General features: G+C 47.3%; 1 protein-coding gene across 2 annotated transcripts in view; it reads left to right on the forward strand.

The window, feature by feature from the left end:
• The first annotated feature begins 4,959 nt into the window (after window positions 1–4,959).
• Window positions 4,960–19,787, forward strand: part of RERGL (RERG like) — a 28,736-nt gene continuing 13,908 nt past the window's right edge. For both annotated transcript variants that reach the window (XM_078858926.1, XM_078858928.1), the window contains exons 1-2: window positions 4,960–5,584; window positions 9,440–9,496. In XM_078858926.1, coding sequence (XP_078715052.1) covers window positions 5,533–5,584; window positions 9,440–9,496 — 109 coding nt within the window. In that variant the 5' untranslated portion in view covers window positions 4,960–5,532. The remainder of the gene's footprint in view (window positions 5,585–9,439; window positions 9,497–19,787) is intronic.

Consider the following 19,787-nt stretch of genomic DNA (forward strand, 5'->3'; position numbering starts at 1 on the left):
AATTACAGTATACTGTATACTATCAGATTCAAATAAGGACATTTTCTTTGGGTCTTTCGGTAAAGAAACGTCGATAGGTTCAAAGAAAACAACAAAAAATAACAAAAAACTACGACGTTTCGATCGCAACACAAGCGATGACGACTGCTCGTGTTGCGATCGAAACGTATCTACGTGACTTTACCGAAAGACCCAAATAATATAAATTCCTGCAGTCACGAAAGTTTTAAGTCAAGATTTAATAAAGACATTGTAACAATTTGCGATTATTGCTCCTACCAAACGATTCAATTACGATATTAATTGTGTGTGGGCGATTCCACAATTAAATTAAATTAGTTTTAGACGTGGTGACAGCATTCAGTGCATTATGCATCATGTAAACTGGCTATATAAGATCACTGAAATAATCCGTTGCTCTGCAACAGCAAATAGGAGATAGCTGTCACTGTTATGTCTTTCTTACAATCCCGTATTCAGAGTACTATAAGTACAAAATTGTAGTTAATAAAATACCAAGATAATATGTATTGTCAGGTTTCTTTTTTAATATATATATTCAAGAATAGTCTGCCAAAACAATTACATTTAGAGGAGCACAGAATGAAAAGCTAGAGCAATTTTAAGTGTACCGTGTCAGCCTTCAGTATTCGTTACGCCCACCTCTTAGGTGTCGCTATCGTCTTTAGAACTTATTCCGCCGTTTCAATTAAATTTCAATTTGGCACACGGAAAATCCCGTTTAGCCAGTTATCCGGCTAGTTTTAATGGGAACGTGTCCGCAGCCAGTAACGATCGAGCCAGCTGAGAAATTCGAGGCATAGATTACATTTGTCAACAAAAAAAAACAAATTTTTTTCTGGCCTGGACTTTTGCAGGTGTTTTAGACTAATTTCAGGGTGCTGATTCCAAATCTGATCTCAGATTTGCTCTATCACATCTCATTTTATGCTATCGGCATACCCCATTTTCATTGATTTTACCCGAAATTAACTCTGTCACTTATGATTGCAAGTTGTTGCGAGTCAGTGACTGCTTTAGTCTTAAAATATGGTGCTGTATTTGTAGGATAGTGTGTTTATAATATCATTGTATGTAGATATCCACATTTATTTAATATTTTTCTTCTGCAGTTTTTATTGAAAATGCAATATTTCATATCTAAAAAACCTGACGTGATAGACAAAAACTGATGCCAGATTTGGAATCAGCACCCCAAAATTACATTAAGACCGTTGGAATACCTTATGCCAGAAAAAGTGTGTTGACCAGTGTCAATTTTCATCGTAGTATATGATTTAAAATGAATTAAAGCCATGGGCTTCATTAAAAATCTGATAAAATCAGGTTCTGCCTCATGCTGTAATTCAAATCATCGTGGAATTTGATCATGTGCACGTGTCTCTTGTCCAGATATTGTCATTTGCAATATGCATATGCAGTATTTTATATATGCACGTCTACATTTACGGGAGCATCGTGTCGGCGGAGTGCTCTGGCCAATAACATCTGGCAGCCCAACAGAATTTGTTGAACTGGCCACACTGCTTATGAGATGCAGAAGGTCAGAACCATTCTAGAGTTTGCTTATTTAAACACATGCTGCTGGATATTTGGTACTGTAAGCCAATAACTAAACAAAATTTTAGTTTGCATTGGAGACACATACGAGTTTTGTTTACATGTGATTTACTTCCACGCATATTCTACTTCGGTCCTAAACAAACAACGTAATAATGTGCTTTGCAATGCTTTCATGACTGTTGAATCTTTGACCTTGATCTTGTGTAACGTCGTAAACTGTTCAAATCCCCCACCGTAACCCCAATGATCTTGGAAGCATTTTACCATTAACACATTAAAAAATACACGCGGGTGGGAGTGCTTACTTGGACGCAAAGGAGCATATTCCTGACATTTATAATTACGAATAAGTGACCTGCCTACAAGACTCTGTCCGCATGTCGGCGTGTTTTGACAGCTGAACGACCCCCCGGGGAAGATGCATCTACATTAAAATGAGAGTTTGGCTTAAATCATGCAGACCATGTATGGCGTTACCAACACATGACTGGGAAATAGTGGGGAATTAGTGGGGGGGGGGGGGGTAAACGTTCACAACTCTCGTTTCATACTAAAAATACCACGCGCCGACCGAACACTTGCATAAGAGTTCTGACGGCGTCGCCAGCATGGACTCCAACCCTTAACAAAAATCAATGAGCGGTTGTTAAGGTAAGTGGTTGAGTGGTTAACGTTCCATTATTTATAACGGTACTATAAACCATTGTAACGCGAACACTGCATTGTACTACGTATACTATATACTGTGTATACTGCAGTGCCAATAAGACATCCGTGTGAGGGCTACCACGCATTTGAAATCATTGTGTTTGACAGCACGGTGGCGTGCGTCAGGGGCCGCACTAAATGCCACCAGGGTCCACAAGTGGCCCACGGGCCTTGCAAGGAGACACCACTGGTCCAGAGGTTCACTCACGGCTCCGACGTTTATCAGAACATTTCCAGGCAGGTCTCGTCGGTTTTCCTGACAGTTCTGGGATTCCTCTTCAAGTGTAGTCGGGAACAACGCGTCCCGACCTCGTGTCAAGCTCCGTTCTCTCAAACCAACCTCGCTGGGTTTAGCACTTTACACTTCTGGGACAATTATCATTGATGATTATCACCTTCCGAAGTGACAAAACGACGTGATGACATTCATTGTACGGTGCTGCTCAACCAGTTCACGATCAAATATCCGCCCAACATCTCCCGGATTGTTTTCACTCGTCATCGGGTGAGATCGATGCCAATTCCGGTAGACTTCCTGGCAACCTTACCCATCACACAACCCGCATCGGTCATCATGGTGAAGTATGGTCAAACACTACTCTCCCACCCCCCAAACCTTCACCCCATGGCCGACTGAAACGGCGTGGGTAGGCCTGCAACCCACTGACTGTAAACATCCATTTTTATATTAGGACAGCTGATAAAGAAACGCGTAGGAGTGAGTAGAGGGGGCATTGTTTAGTTGCTGTGCGTAGGGGACCCGACTAGCGGCATCAGATCGGAGTGTTGGTCAGCGAGAAGGGAGCGCATTAGCTGCTGGGACAGGAGAGAGAGAGAGAGTTAAGAGAGTGGGCTAGGAGAGAGAGAGAGTGGAACACGAGAGTGAGATGGGAAAGTGGGGCAGGAGAGTGAGACGGCAGAGTACAGAGCGTGGAATAATTATGACGGTGATGTTAGTGGTAGTAAAAGTGTGTGTGTGTAGATAGTGTGGGGAACGGTGTTGCAAGCACCAGTGACGATTATCTGAACCGGTCCTGGACCTCTCCGAGGACAACTCAGCCTCAAATGAGTACCTGATGCGGTGTGTTAAACATTGTCACTGGGGAGACAAAGGCGGCCGGGTGTGGTTTTGTCTACCCAACCCCTCGTGTGCCGTGCAGGCCTTCAAAGGCGCCCACAAACAGCACTTGCCCCAATAGTCTGTTAAGGCTGCACGGGGGATCTTTGTCTTTGTACGCCTGTACCGGAGCGGTGGCGCAGCGGTTAGCGCGCTGCCCCACGAACTCACGGCCACCCACAACCAGTGACGATTGTGCGAACCGGTCCAGAACCATCCCCGAGGTTCAACTCGGTCTCGAACGAGTACCTGGCCACTGGGGGAGACAAAGGCGGCTGTGCGTGGTGCTGGCCACCCTCTTGTGAGCGGCGCACGAACAGCACCCGGCCCCAAGTTTTTGATCATCGGGGAATCTTTGTGATCGACAAGGATGAAGGCTTTGTTGTTGACAAAGATCCCCTGTATAGCCTCTAACAGAATGTTGGGGCAAGTGCTGTTAGCGAGCGGCACACGAGGGGGGGCCGCACCACGCCCGACCGCCTTTGTCTCTCCCAGTGGCGATGATTGTCACACAACCGCCGCAGGTACTCATTGGATGCTGAGTCGACCTAGGGGAGGCCCGGGACTGGTTCAGATAATCGTCACTGGTGTTGGTGGCCATGAGCAGGAATTGAACTCGGGAAACGCAAGTGAGCACAAAGACAAAGAAGCCCCGTATAGCCTTTAACAGACTTTTGGGCCAAGTGCTATTAGCGAACACAAAGACAAAGATGCCCCGTATAGCCTTTAACAGACTTTTGGGCCAAGTGCTATTAGCGAACACAAAGTCAAAGATGCCCCGTATAGCCTTTAACAGACTTTTGGGCCAAGTGCTGTTAGCGAGCACAAAGACAAAGAAGCCCCGTATAGCCTTTAATAGACTGTTGGGGCAAGTGCTGTTAGCGATTACAAAGACAAAGATGCCCCGTATAGCCTTTAACGCAGTTTTGGGGCAAGTGCTATTAGCTAGCACAAAGACAAAGAAGCCCCGTATAGCCTTTAATAGACTGTTGGGGCAAGTGCTGTTAGCGAGCACAAATACAAAGATGTCCCGTATAGCCTTTAACGGACTTTTGGGGCAAGTGCTGTTAGCGATTACAAAGACAAAGATGCCCCGTATAGCCTTTAACAAACTTTTGGGGCAAGTGCTATTAGCGAACACAAAGACAAAGATCCCCCGTATAGCCTTTATCAGACTTTTGGGGCAAGTGCTGTTCGCGAGCACAAAGACAAAGAAGCCCCGTATAGCCTTTAATAGACTGTTGGGGCAAGTGCTGTTAGCGAGCACAAATACAAAGATGCCCCGTATAGCCTTTAACAGACTTTTGGGCCAAGTGCTGTTAGCGAGCACAAAGACAAAGATCCCCCGTATAGCCTGGGCAGACTGTTGGGGCAAGTGCTGTTAGCGAGCACAAATACAAAGATGCCCCGTATAGCCTGGGCAGACTGTTGGGGCAAGTGCTGTTCGCGAGCACACACACACGGAGAGACGCATCCACAGTCTACACACGGCACAGGATACACGTGGACTTCTGCAGGGAGGGGTAATAGCGAGAGGCTGGGCTGCTGCTGGTGGTGCTGCTGGGTGCGCGTGTGGGTCACTCACGGCGCGCCTGCCTATGGGGGCTGCCGGTTTAAAATAGCATATAAATAAATAAGTGCGACAACATTAAAACAAGGCAGAGAGACGCCGTGCAGGTTCACACACAGCACACGCAAGACAGAGAGACGGGCACCACCACCACCACCACAGAGAACATCGACAACGAGCGTGGAGGAGGGGGGGAAGTACACGCAGGCTCGGCTGGGGCGGATGACACGGAGCAGAAGGGGGTCAACGTCGTCTTCTTCATCATCATCATCAGACATCCGTGGCAGGAGCGAAACTTCAGTTCGTTGCGCGCGTCTGGCGAGCGAGTCGGAGGACTTTAAAGTAGCGCTGTTGTTTAGAGACCGTCGTGGTTTGGGAGTTCGCGATTCATATAGAGAGAGAGAGATCAGCTGCGTGGATCACCATCACCACCACCATCATCACCACCACCATCACCACCATCATCACCACCATCACCATCATCACCACCGAGCCAGCGCCTGGCCGGGAGGTGGCCACGCGCGGCCGCTCTTGCTCACGGGGCTCGTCCACGATGAACGATGTGAAAGTCGTCGTGCTCGGCAGCGACAACGTGGGCAAGTCCGGTGAGACAGTCCTCCTCCTCGTACACACACACAGACACACACACACAGACACACACACACAGACACACACACAGACACACACACACAGACACACACACATACACGTACACACCACACACTACACACACATAGACACACAGACACACACACACAGACACGTATACACTACACACACTATACAGACACACACACAGACGTACACACACACACACACAGACACACACACACAGACACACACAGACACGTACACACTACATACACAGACACGTACACACACTACACACACACCACACACACACACAGACACGTACACACTACACACACACAGACTACACACAGACACGTACACACTACACACACACACAGACACGTACACACTACACACACGACACACAGACACACACACACTACACACAAACACACACTACACACCACACACACACAGACACACACACTACACACACACAGACCTACACACACACCACACACACACAGACACACGTACACACTACACACATACAGACACACACCACACACACACTACACACAGACGTACACACACACTACACACAAACGTACACACTACACACACAGACATACACTACACACACTACACACACACAGACATACACAGACACACACTACACACACTACACACACACTACACACACACAGACACACACACTACACACACACATACACTACACACACTACACACACACAGACATACACACACTACACACACACTACACACACACAGACATACACAGACACACACTACACACACTACACACACACTACACACACACAGACACACACACTACACACACATACACTACACACACTACACACACACAGACACACACACTACACACACTACACACACACTACACACACACTACACACACTACACACACACAGACATACACAGACACACACCACACACACTACACACACACAGACACACACACTACACACACACACATACACTACACACACTACACACACACAGACACACACACTACACACACTACACACACACAAACGTACACACTACACACACAAACGTACACACTACACACACACAGACGTAGACACTACACACACACAGACGTAGACACACACACAGACGTACACACACACAGACACACACACTACACACACACAGACACACACACAGACGTACACACTACAGACACACAGACGTACACACTACACACAGACATACACAACACACACACAGACATACACAACACACACACAGACACACACACACAGACGTACACACACACACACGGATACCTCCTCCGCGTTCACTCTATAACACAACTCGTCGGCGTGGGGAGGCAAGTGTTGTTAGCGAGCACCTCTTACGACGGCGTGGGCCGATAACGGCCCCACGCCCGGCCGCCTTTGTCTCTCCCCGCGCGGTGCTGATGTTCGCACACGGCAACCAGGTGACATCGTTCACGGCGCACAAGACCCGTTCAGATATTCGCCACCGGTTTCGTTGTCGCTCTGCGAGCGGGAGTCGAACTTGGGTCCGCTGCGCAGTGCGCTAACCGCTGTCCCACCGCTCCATGAAACGCGAACACCACCACACCGCACGCAGATGTGCCCCCCACATTGCATGCGCGAGAGTTGCGTTAGCCTCGGGCGGGGGTGTTCTTTCTGCGGCGAGGTAAGAAGTTGGAGTGTTGCCATGCATTCGAGTCCTGCTCACGGCCACCAGCTCCATCTGGACCGGTGCTGGGCGTCCCCTAGGTTGACTCGGCCTCAAATGAGTATCCTGTTGCGGTGTGTAAACATCGCCGCTCGGGGAGACAAAGGCGGTCGGGTGTGGTGCTGGCCACCCACGTTCTCCGTGTGCCGTGCCGGCCTTCATAGGTGCTGCTCGATACCAGCACTTGCCCCTATTGTCTGTGAAGGCCATACGGGGGATCTTTGTCTTTTGCATGGTGGGTGTGATGGGGGTGATGATGTGATGGGGGTGGTTGTATTGTGGTGGACCGCTACATTGGTGGCTGTGGTGAAAGATTTGGTGGTGTGATGGATGGGATGCTGGTGCGGATTTGTGATGAGCTGATTATAGTGCCCGGGTTTGTGTAATATGGTGCCGGATAATGGGTTTGGTAATGGGTTTGATGATGGGTTGTGGAGTGTTGTATGGCGCGTTGGGGTTGTATGATGTGATGCGCTGTTGATGGCTGTTGGTGATGGCTTTGGGTGGTGTAATAATAGGGCCGTGGATGATGCGACGCTATGTTAGTGCGCTCTGATGAAATACGTGGCTGTGCAGTAATATAGTAATGGTGTGGCTGGTTGCTGTGTGTGTTCGTGTGATGGGGTCACGCGTGGTGTAATGAGCTGTCGTTGAGTGTGGTGTAAAGGGGTGCTGGTAATCTGGGGGGGGGGGGGGAGGTGTTTTATCTGTGATGAGCGGTAGCGTGAATGAATAGTGGGTCGTGAATGTAATAATACAGCGGCCGTGTCTCAGTGTGAATGGTGGAATTGTTCAACATCGTGACGAAGCGTCTGTGTGGCCGTGTAATATAATTGCGGTGCGCAGCGATTTGGGATATCGTTTGGTGCAATGTTTGCTGATGGGATCGAGTGTTGGGTCGTGGATGTGTTGATGCAGAACAATCCAGAGTGGTGAACGTCACGGGTGCGCACTTGCGATGCTGTCGGAGCAGGCTTTTATTAAGATGATGCCGTGGGCATGATGAGACAGGCGAGACGATGATACAGCCTGAGAGGCGTTTGTTGGCCCCTGGATTTGATCGCGGAATCCTCACGCCCGCGTTTACGGAGCTGCTTGCATTCTGCGTGAGATCACACAGTGATTAACACGAAGCCTTCAACGCTGATGGTTGCCAGCTGGTTGGCTGGCGTTGCGGCTTCCTTAGCAATGCGGCTGTGTTTGTCTTTGTGTCTGTATCGCTGTAGCCGCACGCAGGCTCCACAAACTAAAAAGTATAACCCGTAAAAACAAAGCTTTTCACTATAAATCCTTTATATGCGTGGCGGCTAGAGTCCTCTCGTCCTCTGGCTTGAGATGGCTGCCACATATGGGTCAGATGATTGCCTGCCACCATTAAGCAATTTATAATTAAATATATTTTTTCCCCTAAAAAGTGTAAAGTTATGGAAAAAAAATTTCACGAAAATAAATTGTCACGCACAACGAGTCTGTGTGCAAAATGTCAGCTCGATTGGATCACGGGAAGTGGGTTAAAAAACGACCGAAAGATTTGCACGGTCGTAAGCGCGCAAGCAAGCAAGCAAGTTAACTTAATATAAAGGATTTAAAAAAGGTTTATGAGTTCAAATAATCTCCGGGCTCGAGTCAAAGCAATAGGAACATCTCTCCTACGGGGTAGGAGAACGATCGTCACTTCAGGGAAAGTGAAAGCCAAACGGGTTGTTTGAACTGCATTTAAGGGAGTGCCTGGTCCCGTCACATGAATGTGGAATTGACGCCACCGGTTTCGCGACCAACGATTGAACATTAGGGGATATTTATTTACGTGGATACAGGACGGTATACAAATGAGATGAGGTTCATTTTTATAAAAAACTCACTGAATTGAATGGCCGCGTTTGTACTTTGGAATCACTCACTGATGCCTCAAGCAATGGCGCCCCCCTTCCCTCCCTTGAGATGCTGAAAATTGGTAATGTACTTGATATTAACCGAAGCATATTCACTGAATGTGTTTTGATTATTATTATGAATGTAAGGGCCCTAATTTAAACAAAAATACGCTTGCCATGACTGGAGCGCCTCTCCCTTGGGAAGTTTCTAGATCCGATGCCTTTTCATAATCTCGCTCGTTTTTGTTCTTTCTACAGCCCTCATCGTGAGATATCTTACCAAGCGCTTCATTGGGGAATACGCGTCCAATTCAGGTAAGACGACGGGACGCCCTTTATAAGGAATTCACAATGCTACATGCATCTTGCCTCTACCGTATTTGCTGATGGTTGTATGCTTATTGTGTACACGTGCCCGGAGCAGACGTTGGTACTATCTAAGGTAACAAACTTGAGTGGTAGCCATTTATTTACATGACTAATACGAGTGGATTTGCTTGATAACCCACTCATTTCAAATGCTTGTCACATAATTCACTGTTATTGGCCACATAAGGAAATTGGAATCACGAAAGTTATGCCACCTCGGGTAGAACCGACAAGTGAATTGACTGCTCTGGGCTCATGGACTAAGCCACATGCCACTGGGAAGTTTCAAGATCTCACAGACCTGGATGCTGCTTAGAAGTATAAAACGTACACCGATATTCTTTGGGTCTTTCGGTGAAGTCACGTAGATAGGTTCGAAGAAAATAACAAAAAACTACGACGTTTCGATCACAACACAAGCAGTCTTCTTGATGACGACCGCTTGTGTTGCGATCGAAACTTCGTAGTTTTTTGTTATTTTCTTTGAACCTATCTACGTGACTTTACCTAAAGACCTAAAGAATATGAATTCCTGCAGTCACGAAATCTTTAAGTCACGCACTCGGATAGCAAGCATATACACCCAATCAAGTAAATTTGATCATAAGGAAAGAAATTCATTCTAGATTTGAAGTTTTCTTGATTGCAATGATCCATATTCTTTGGTTCTTTCGGTAAAGTCACTTAGGTGAAAAAATAAAACAAGTGAATTGTTTCTGGCTTTGCTACACATTGCAAAACACGTAGATGAGTAAGTAGTGTATTTTGACCTACAAGAGGATAAACGCCAACGGGACAGGTGTTAGCTAAAAGGTGGGCACAGCCCTGTGTATCAATATTCACTCTTGTTCTGTATTAGCAGAGTGACACGCGGTTTGCTTTGGGCAATACACCCAGGACCCTAGAGCACGCTCTGCTTGCTGCGTTAGTCGAGAACAGATCAAGAATTGCCACTCCACAGCGATGGAGGAACACTGCACTTCAAGTTTGTAAAATATGATGAGTCTTTTTTTTCCCCGTCTGTAATTGTCAGCTACAGATATTTGTGAGTGCAGTGTTAGCGTTGTGTGGTCTCAGAGGAAACATTGGCAGACGAAAGGTTATATAGACTTAAAGGGCAAATTATTTGGTTGGTTCACTTTCGGCCTTCAGAAGAGCTGAGTTGTTTGAGAGTGCATTAGTTAACTGACTGCTAGGGCTGCATTACATCAAAGCCCTTTGTACATAAAGTATATCGATTTTAAGACGACTACATTTCTTATACATTAACTTCTTAGTTTCAGTTATAACTTATTTTTTCCTCTGCTTGGGGGGGTCATGCGTCTTGCTAGTATATTGCTATATATAACTCGCTGTGTTTTCACGTGATGTGTGTATTGTGCTTAATAAACGCACGTGGGGGTCCTGGTGGTGTCGATAGTGAATGGGGGTCTTTTAAATTCCCCTCGATCCCATGGACAGGAGCCAGCGTCTGGTTAAAGTCAACTGTGCGTGCACGTGTGTACATATAGGTCGACCCAGCCTCAAACGAGTACCTGGTGCGGTGTGTTAAACATCACCACTATGGAGACAAAGGCGGCCGGGCGTGGTGTTGGTCACCCACCCCCTCGTGCGCCGTGCCGGCCTTTCGGGTGCTCGCTAACAGCACTTGCCCCAACAGTCTGCCGAGGCTACACGGGATACATTTGTCTTTGTACATATGTGCCCAGTGACCTTCCAGTGTATAAACCCGCAATGCATTTGACCGAGGAAAGCCCAACTTTAAATGTACCACCGTACAATGAGTACTTGTGGCACAATCTGCACCTGGGGAACTCTGGCAGTCCGTTTCCTCTTGAAATTCCGTAGCCGGCTAAACGTCTAATTGGGGCGTGTGGGTGGGCTATTGTTTGCCGAGCGGTGTGGGGTTCTCTCCCCCCAGCTCCTTCCAACAATTCAGGCTCAAAAAACAATGGGCTCGATTTCCAAGACGTCTTCCAGTAATCGTCTCCAATAATGATCGTCACCCTCGCGTGTGATTGGAGATGCTCACCGCCGTTTCGTCATCGTCATTCACATGCAGCGGCTGCTCTGGATTCATACTCTGGCGCGCTGTCGACAAGTTCACGTGGTGACACTCTGTGTGTGTGTGTGTGGGGGGGGGGCATTATGTAAGCCTCGTTATACCGATGCATGTACGTGTGAAAATATACAGCACGTACACTCATTTATTATGCGCAGCAGTTACTATGTCATGTTTTCCACTTACACGTGTACTGCTGGATCTAATCCACTGCTGGATGAGAGCCTCCCCATACTGAACAGGCTGTCAGGAATATTTGACCATACTTCACCACTCTGGTCAGTGTGGGTTGGTGAAAGTGGGGGGAGGAGGGGGCTAAGAAAACAATAGATTTTGATACACTGCCCTCTACTGCCCATAATGCATATAACGCCACCCGCCATTCAACCATGGTGAGTCGCCCATCCAAGCACTGCCCAGGCTCGTGGTTTTTTTTGGACCTGTGTTGCACACTCGAAATTAAGGACGTGGGCAGGTGCTCCAAATCGAGGGCAAGCACATTTATTTATTGTGGTTAATATTAATCTTGTGAAGAACAGCACCGTCACTCTGTAAAATGCAACAGCACGTGTTACACGCAGCAATTCTTCCGAGTCGCCATTAGCCACGTGGCTGGTTTACACGTGCGCTTAAGTCTTGATGAAATCCGGCTATGTTTCAACTGCGTTTTATACAAGGTGGCCGTATGTCCCACGGATCTTGCGTGCAAGCCACTGGACCAGTTTGTACAGCCTCCTGTTCAAATTCCTGCTGCCTCCTGCCCAGTAATTTCTGCCGAGTCGTGTGAAGTGGTCCTTGAAAATGGTGCACAATTGTAGGCCAGTCGGTAAAGTCACGTAGATAGGTTCAAAGGAAATAACAAACCTATCTAACGTGACTTTACCGAAAGACCCAAGAATATGCATTCCTGCAGTCACGAAAGCTTTAAGTCAAGATTTAATTGCAGGCAACTGTGCTCGTATAATAGCCACAAATAATTATAATACTTCTAGCCCATAAAGAAACAAACAAAAATGTGCATCCCTATATAGCCTCTGACCAATTCACCAGGTATGTGCCGGGTCTGGTCAGATATTGAAAGCCAAGCTGGGTTGAACCTAAAGAGTGCTTCAGTGGGTGACTGCCATCCGTAACAGGTGCTATAGGCTGCGGGGCTACATGGTTGGCAGCAGACCCACAGTTCTACTGTACTTCTGCGCTTCCACATTGGTTCTCTGTACCTTGAACATTAATCACCAGTCAACACTGATACACGTGGCAAAGAATGCTCAAATAATGAGTGGAAGTCTTCATCCAGCGATGGATTGACACAACTGGTGTACCTGTACAAATGTACCAGAGGCAGATATATATTAAAAAAAGACTTCCATAATCACAGACACTGAATTCATATAATACTGTATTGTGTGCATATACACACACACACATTGCCCAAATAATTCATTGTAATCTATATCAATCATTGCCCCCCAACTGGAAAAAAAAACAAGCAAAGCGTCTCTATGTGTACACACGGCCGTGAAAGTGTAAACACAAACTGCGCTTGCACTGTGTGCCAATTTGATCATTTATGTTGCTGCAATGATTTCACACGACGAATGTCAACACACCCCCACGTTACGAGCGGCACACCGGCGCACTGGGCCGACACAATAAAAAAAAAATTCCTCGCACATACAAACAAACAAAGACAAAAATCCCCCGTATAGCCTTCACAGACTGTTGGGGCAAGTGCTGTGAGGGAGCGCCTATGAAGCCTGGCACGGCACACGAGCGGGTGGGCGGCCAACACCACGCGCGGCCGCCTTTGTCTCCCCCGTGGCGATGTTTACACACCGCACCAGCTACTCATTTGAGGCCGAGTCGACCTAGGAGATAATGGTAACTGGTGTTAAGCACAGCGGCGCTAACCTCTGCGCCACCGCTCCCCGCATGCGTGCACACTCCCACACGCAGCCTTCAAAGCCCCGTGGGGTGCTCTTTCCACGTGACGAGTTGGGCTCAGAGGTCGCAACCGGGTACCCGATACCCGTACCCTACCCGATACCCGGCTACCCGTACCCGGCCGGGTACGGGTACCCGTTTGCGACCCTGGTGCGGCCGGGTACGGGTAGGCCGTGAGTCACTGGTGAGTCACCGTTTGTCACTCATTTCCCAACGTCTTGTCTCTTCTCACAATTCAAGTTCCTAGAATCAACCCACCCTCGCCTGCAACATGGCTTCATCCCAGAGGTCGCAATCAGGTACCCGATACCCGTACACTACCCGTACCCGGCCGGGTACGGGTAGGGTACGGGTATGGCCGGGTACGGGTACCCGTTTGCGATCCTGGTGCGGCCGGGTACGGGTAAGGAATCAAAACCCGTTTGCGACCTCTGGTTGGGCTGCACCGGTGTTGTCCAGCACCTGCTCGACTCTCCCGGTAGACATGTCGGTGAAGCTGCCCCTATGCAGCCCAAGTTCAGAGCAGTACCCGACAGATATTTTTTGTTTTTCAGGAGATAAAGAAATGTAAAAACGTGATAGTCATTTACCCGCCCTGGTGTCAATCTGCTGGACAAAGGCATCCCCAAAATTCGAGTTGCTTTATATCACGAGTTTCTTAAAGTTTATTAAATCCCCCTCCCCCCCCCTTCCCCACCACCTCGGCAAGTCGTGTGTGGTGGGGTAAAGTCTCGGTGCCTCCACCTCTTACCATTGGTCTGGCCAGTGTGGAAGAGGAGACCAAATACCCTCTGTAAAGTTGCTCTCTGGAGCTTTCTCTGGCGGAGGGCCCTTCCGCCAACAGGGACGCGAACAGGCAAATGCAGGGCTACACCTTTGCCTCTTTACTCCGGTTCAGTCACCGACAGCTAATAAAACAAAATGCCCTGTTGATGTTATTAATGTACCTGCGATGTTATATATAACCTCAAAGCAGTTTGGTAACTCGCAGATTGCTTAATGTTGAATGAAGCAGATGTGCGGGCTTCAGTGCATCACTCTCCAGCACACACACACACGCACGCGATGGACCGCACCATCAATCTGCCAACTGGAAACACGAAGCACTTGTTTGTGTGACCACCCCTATGGTCGGTGCCAAAAGGCAGCCGCCGTCTTTATTTGTTTCATTTGTAACCGTGATTTTTAACCTGTCTAATGCGCGAGCAATATTTACGTGCTAGAATACGACGTTTCGATTGCAACACAAACAACCATCATCAGGTACAAATGAATGAGAAAACCAACATAGTGAACTTGGAAATATAATCAAACAGGTGGGGTGTTGACTGTTTTCTTGGCCGACTCTCTGTGTTGTATTGCATTTCATTTTTTCCAAGTTGGCTATGTTTGTTTTCTCATTCTTTTGTACCTGATGATGGTTGCTTGTGTTGCAATCGAAACGTCGTATTCTATTATTATTTAATTTCTTTCTACGTGACTTTACCGAAAGAACCAAAGAGTAATTCCTGCAGTCACGAAAGCTTCAAATCTAGTTTCAATATTTATGTGTTTCCCCCAGCCGGATCTGGGTTCTGTGCAGGATTGCCATTACACAACTTTAACAATTTAATGAAGCCTTCGACAGGACGTCATTCACGGTCGTTACGTGATCATCTCATTTATATGAGTGTTGCTCAATTCCTGGCGCCAATTCTGCCCCCATTTTAACGGAAGGATTGCTCTTGTTTGGCGAGCGCATTTGAATTGACCTTTTGGCGAAACCAAATATTTGATTTTCCAAGAAAGCAAGTCTCAAGACTCTTCTTTTCACCAAATTCTTACATTGAGATGTTACTCAATCCATTTATTTACGTCGCTTACTTCTACGTTAGGTATTGATTAGCAAAGACTGATATACCTGCCTAACTAGCAAGGTCTGTAAATAGATGGATAAATGGCCTTGATAAGTGAGAGCCCAATTAAATAACATTTCTCTTGATAGAGGGAGACCTGTATTTTTATGAAAATAATAAATTACAGCCCCTTTCTGTGTTGTGGGAGTTTTTTTTATTATTATATCATATTTCACCACGATGGCCAATTTAGGTTGATGAAGAGGAGCTCAGAAACCGGTTCAAATATCACTCGCAGCTGATGTTAGCCATGGCCAGGAATCGAACTTGGCTCAGCGGGTTTCATAACGCAGTACGCAAACCATTGCTTCACTGCTCCGCCCCATTGCTTGTGAGTAGAAGTCTATAATTGCCCACTCATTAAAGTCTATTTTCAACCTGTTGCCCCAAACACTCGTTCCGAGCACGTGTTGTCGAAGACCGTGTCTTCAGTGGGCTTCACCAGGTGGAACATGCTCGAAATACAGCGCCACGCATTTCACTTGTCATTGCGCAATTACCACATGCAGTCAACAACTGCGACAGACCACGAATTGAAGCCGGCCCAATGTGTTTTCCCCTCTCTCTCTCTTTTTGTTCTCACCCTTCACTGCATAACTCTGGACCCCTACCCACAGCTCGGCACGTGCATTCATAATATGCTAGCTTCTGAGTTCACTGCGTCATCTTTAGAGTACTGTATAGTCTGGGTTTCTGAAACAGATCTGAACACTGCTATCACCCTTTGTTAAATAACCCACAGCTGGAAAAGGCAACAGACAACGTCGACCTTAGTCCAGCAGTGGGGTTGAGAATAGCAGATATTTTATTTGTCACCTTTGAAATGTACGACCCGATGGTACGTTACCCTTCCCTGCGTGCGAAAGTGAGTGAAATAGCTGCCCACGCTGCCTCCACTGTAGGCAGACCCCCCCCCACACACTCTCACTGAGCCTCAGCGGGACTTAAAATGCGCCGTAATCTGATAGAAATGCATGGAAAACGAAACCGCAAACGGCTCCGCCAGTGGGAATTGTACCTCGACCCACAACCACACGCACCCCGCTCCCCGCGCAGCTACTGTCTACCGCGCTCCTGGCTCTACACACTCTTAGAGGCCATTCTCAAGGATTTCAAGAAATAAGCAAGGCTTGAAATGAAGGTTCACTCTGCGGAGTCAACGTGTTTTTTTTTGTCTCTCTCTCTCGCTCGCTATTCCCCCAACATTAATAAGAATGCAATTGATCGCGCGCAATATTTCACGGACACCACCAAATGACCACCAAGATCGGTGCCGCCCGAAAGCCAGGCGATCGAGATGGGGCCTTTAAGGGTCTCCCGATGGAGGTTTGTAGATCGAATGGCAGGTGATCGAGATGTGGCCTTTAAGGGTCTCCTGATGGAGGTTTGTAGATCGAATGGCAGGTGATCGAGATGGGGCCTTTAAGGGCCTCCTGATGGAGGTTTGTAGATCGAATGGCAGGTGATCGAGATGGTGCCTTTAAGGGTCTCCTGATGGAGGTTTGTAGATCGAATGTCAGGTGATCGAGATGGTGCCTTTAAGGGTCTCCTGATGGAGGTTTGTAGATCGAATGTCAGGTGATCGAGATGGGGCCTTTAAGGGCCTCCTGATGGAGGTTTGTAGATCGAATGGCAGGTGATCGAGATGGGGCCTTTAAGTGTCTCCTGATGGAGGTTTGAAGATCGAATGTCAGGTGATCGAGATGGGGCCTTTAAGGGTCTCCTGATGGAGGTTTGTAGATCGAATGTCAGGTGATCGAGATGGGGCCTTTAAGGGCCTCCTGATGGAGGTTTGTAGATCGAATGGCAGGTGATCGAGATGGGGCCTTTAAGTGTCTCCTGATGGAGGTTTGTAGATCGAATGTCAGGTGATCGAAATGGGGCCTTTAAGGGTCTCCTGATGGAGGTTTGTCGATCGAATGTCAGGTGATCGAAATGGGGCCTTTAAGTGTCTCCTGATGGAGGTTTGTAGATCGAATGGCAGGTGATCGAGATAGGGCCTTTAAGTGTCTCCTGATGGAGGTTTGTAGATCGAATGTCAGACGATCGAGATAGGGCCTTTAAGGGTCTCCTGATGGAGGTTTGTAGATCGAATGTCAGGTGATCGAGATGGGGCCTTTAAGTGTCTCCTGATGGAGGTTTGTAGATCGAATGTCAGACGATCGAGATAGGGCCTTTAAGGGTCTCCTGATGGAGGTTTGTAGATCGAATGTCAGGTGATCGAGATGGGGCCTTTAAGGGTCTCCTGATGGAGGTTTGTAGATCGAATGTCGCAAAATGTGTAGAAGGGATGGAGTCCAAGATGGACGGTGGGCTGCCATGGAAACACGATGGCCTGGTGGTGAAGCTCCGCCACCTTGGTGTATAGAGGAGGAGGCTGCTGTTGCTGCATAGGAGTTGTAGTAGTGCAGGGTGACAGCAAAGGTGCGGTTGCACAGACAGCGGGCGCCCTTGCAGCTGACCCTGCTGGCTATCGATGGTGGGAAGCCATTCTTCCTCGAGCCTGGGAAGAATCACATCGGCCCTGACAGAAATGTTGGGACGGAATTATAGAATAACAAGGGCAATGAAAATTGTGGTTGGAATCATGGATGTAATGGAAAATATCCACTGTACAGTAGCACGCATGCCATTCTCGAGTGCAACGTATAGGTTTACAGTTTACATGCATAGCTGATGATCTCCTGTAATGTAATCATCAGAAAGAGTGGATCTTTTTTTAAAATGGCAACGCCCTCGCAAGAGCCACACGTTTAAAGCGCTGCATCCGAACATGTACAATCTCACAAGATGTGTAAAGTAGATTACGGTTGTTGTTTTACAAAAGCAACGTTGAGAACGGCTGGGTGGGCACAAGCCAGCGGTCCGGTGACGCCTGTGCAGTATTGTGGGTATTTCCCATACTCCTACGCAGCCTCAACATATTTAAACTTTCGTGATTATTATATTTCCTTTGAAAAAAAAAACGTGGTGTAACTCTTAACAATCGGATCTATTTTGTGTAAAACTGTGCACATGTCGTAGTGTTTAGCTTGCAAATGCACATTTGGATCATTTGGCGTGCTGTCTGTGAAGCCCACATTGATAACAGACGCAACACACGTATGATTCCAGGCTGGTTTTTTCTCATTACAAAATGGTTATTTTGCATTAATTTCACAGATAGGCTATTTACGGTGTATGGCAATGCACTTATTATAAATGGAAGTCAGATAGGGACATCCGAATTCCTGGGTAATTATGTGGCTATCATAAGCCAGATTGTGATCATTTCAAAGCTGCTTGTGTTCTAATGGATTTTATTATAACTTATAACTGCGGATCGGACAAATTTTAATTAATAGAGTTAGTTGCCATAATAAACACTGCTGGATTAGGCAAGCCTGTATGCTGAGTGATGTAATATTAAAGTCCGCGCTCAAATGGCCACGCTATATCACGCTTACCGAATGAGCCTCGTGAATTTGTCTCCGCCTGCATTTCGATACCATTTGGTGAAAATCTCACGCACGACCGACCGCTTGACCGGTCAGCCCTGTCCGAATCACCTGTGACCACAGTGCCTGCCCTCGAATGCCTTCTTTTAGAGTTGCGGGGCCTTTCCCAACCAAATTGCAACTTTAAAGGCACTTATTCATATTCTTAGGGTTTTTCGGTAAAGTCACGTAGGTAAAAACATTAAAATTAATAAAAGTAAAATAAAATAAAAATAAAAATCACGACGTTTCGGAGGCAACACGAGCTTCTGTCTTCAGGTGGAACCGTCACAGCCACGACAGCTGTATTTTTTGTTTTACTTGATACAGCTGTCGTGGCTGTGACCGGTTCCACCTGAAGACGGAAGCTTGTGTTGCCTCCGAAACGTCGTGATTTTTATTTTATTTTACTTTTATTAATTTTAATTTTTTACCTACGTGACTTTACCGAAAAAACCTAAGAATAAGATTCCTTGCAGTCACGAAAGCTTCAAATCTAGATTTAAAGGCACTTGCCTGTCTGTCTGTCGAAGTTCACTGGCCAGTACCTGCCCAATATAATTCGTCGCTCCCAGAACTCGTGTCGCTCACACGTCCTGGCACTGATCGTGTCTGTGACACGCGCACGTGTACGACCGCTACCCGCCGTGGTGCTTCGGGTGGGGTTTTGTTCAAATCCCAGTCGGGGTCATCGCAGACAATCATCCCTCCGGGGTCGATGGGTAAACATCAACAGTGGTTGTCCGATGAACATACCGGGTCACACCATGGGAATGTGGAGTTTCCTCAATTGCACGAGGGCCACGAATGGGGGCGGGCACTTGCCCATTTGGTTGTTTGAATATGGCAGGCCCTGTGAA

Source organism: Lampetra fluviatilis, chromosome 8 (assembly GCF_964198595.1).
Source record: "Lampetra fluviatilis chromosome 8, kcLamFluv1.1, whole genome shotgun sequence".
NCBI classification, from domain to species: Eukaryota; Metazoa; Chordata; class Hyperoartia; order Petromyzontiformes; family Petromyzontidae; genus Lampetra; species Lampetra fluviatilis.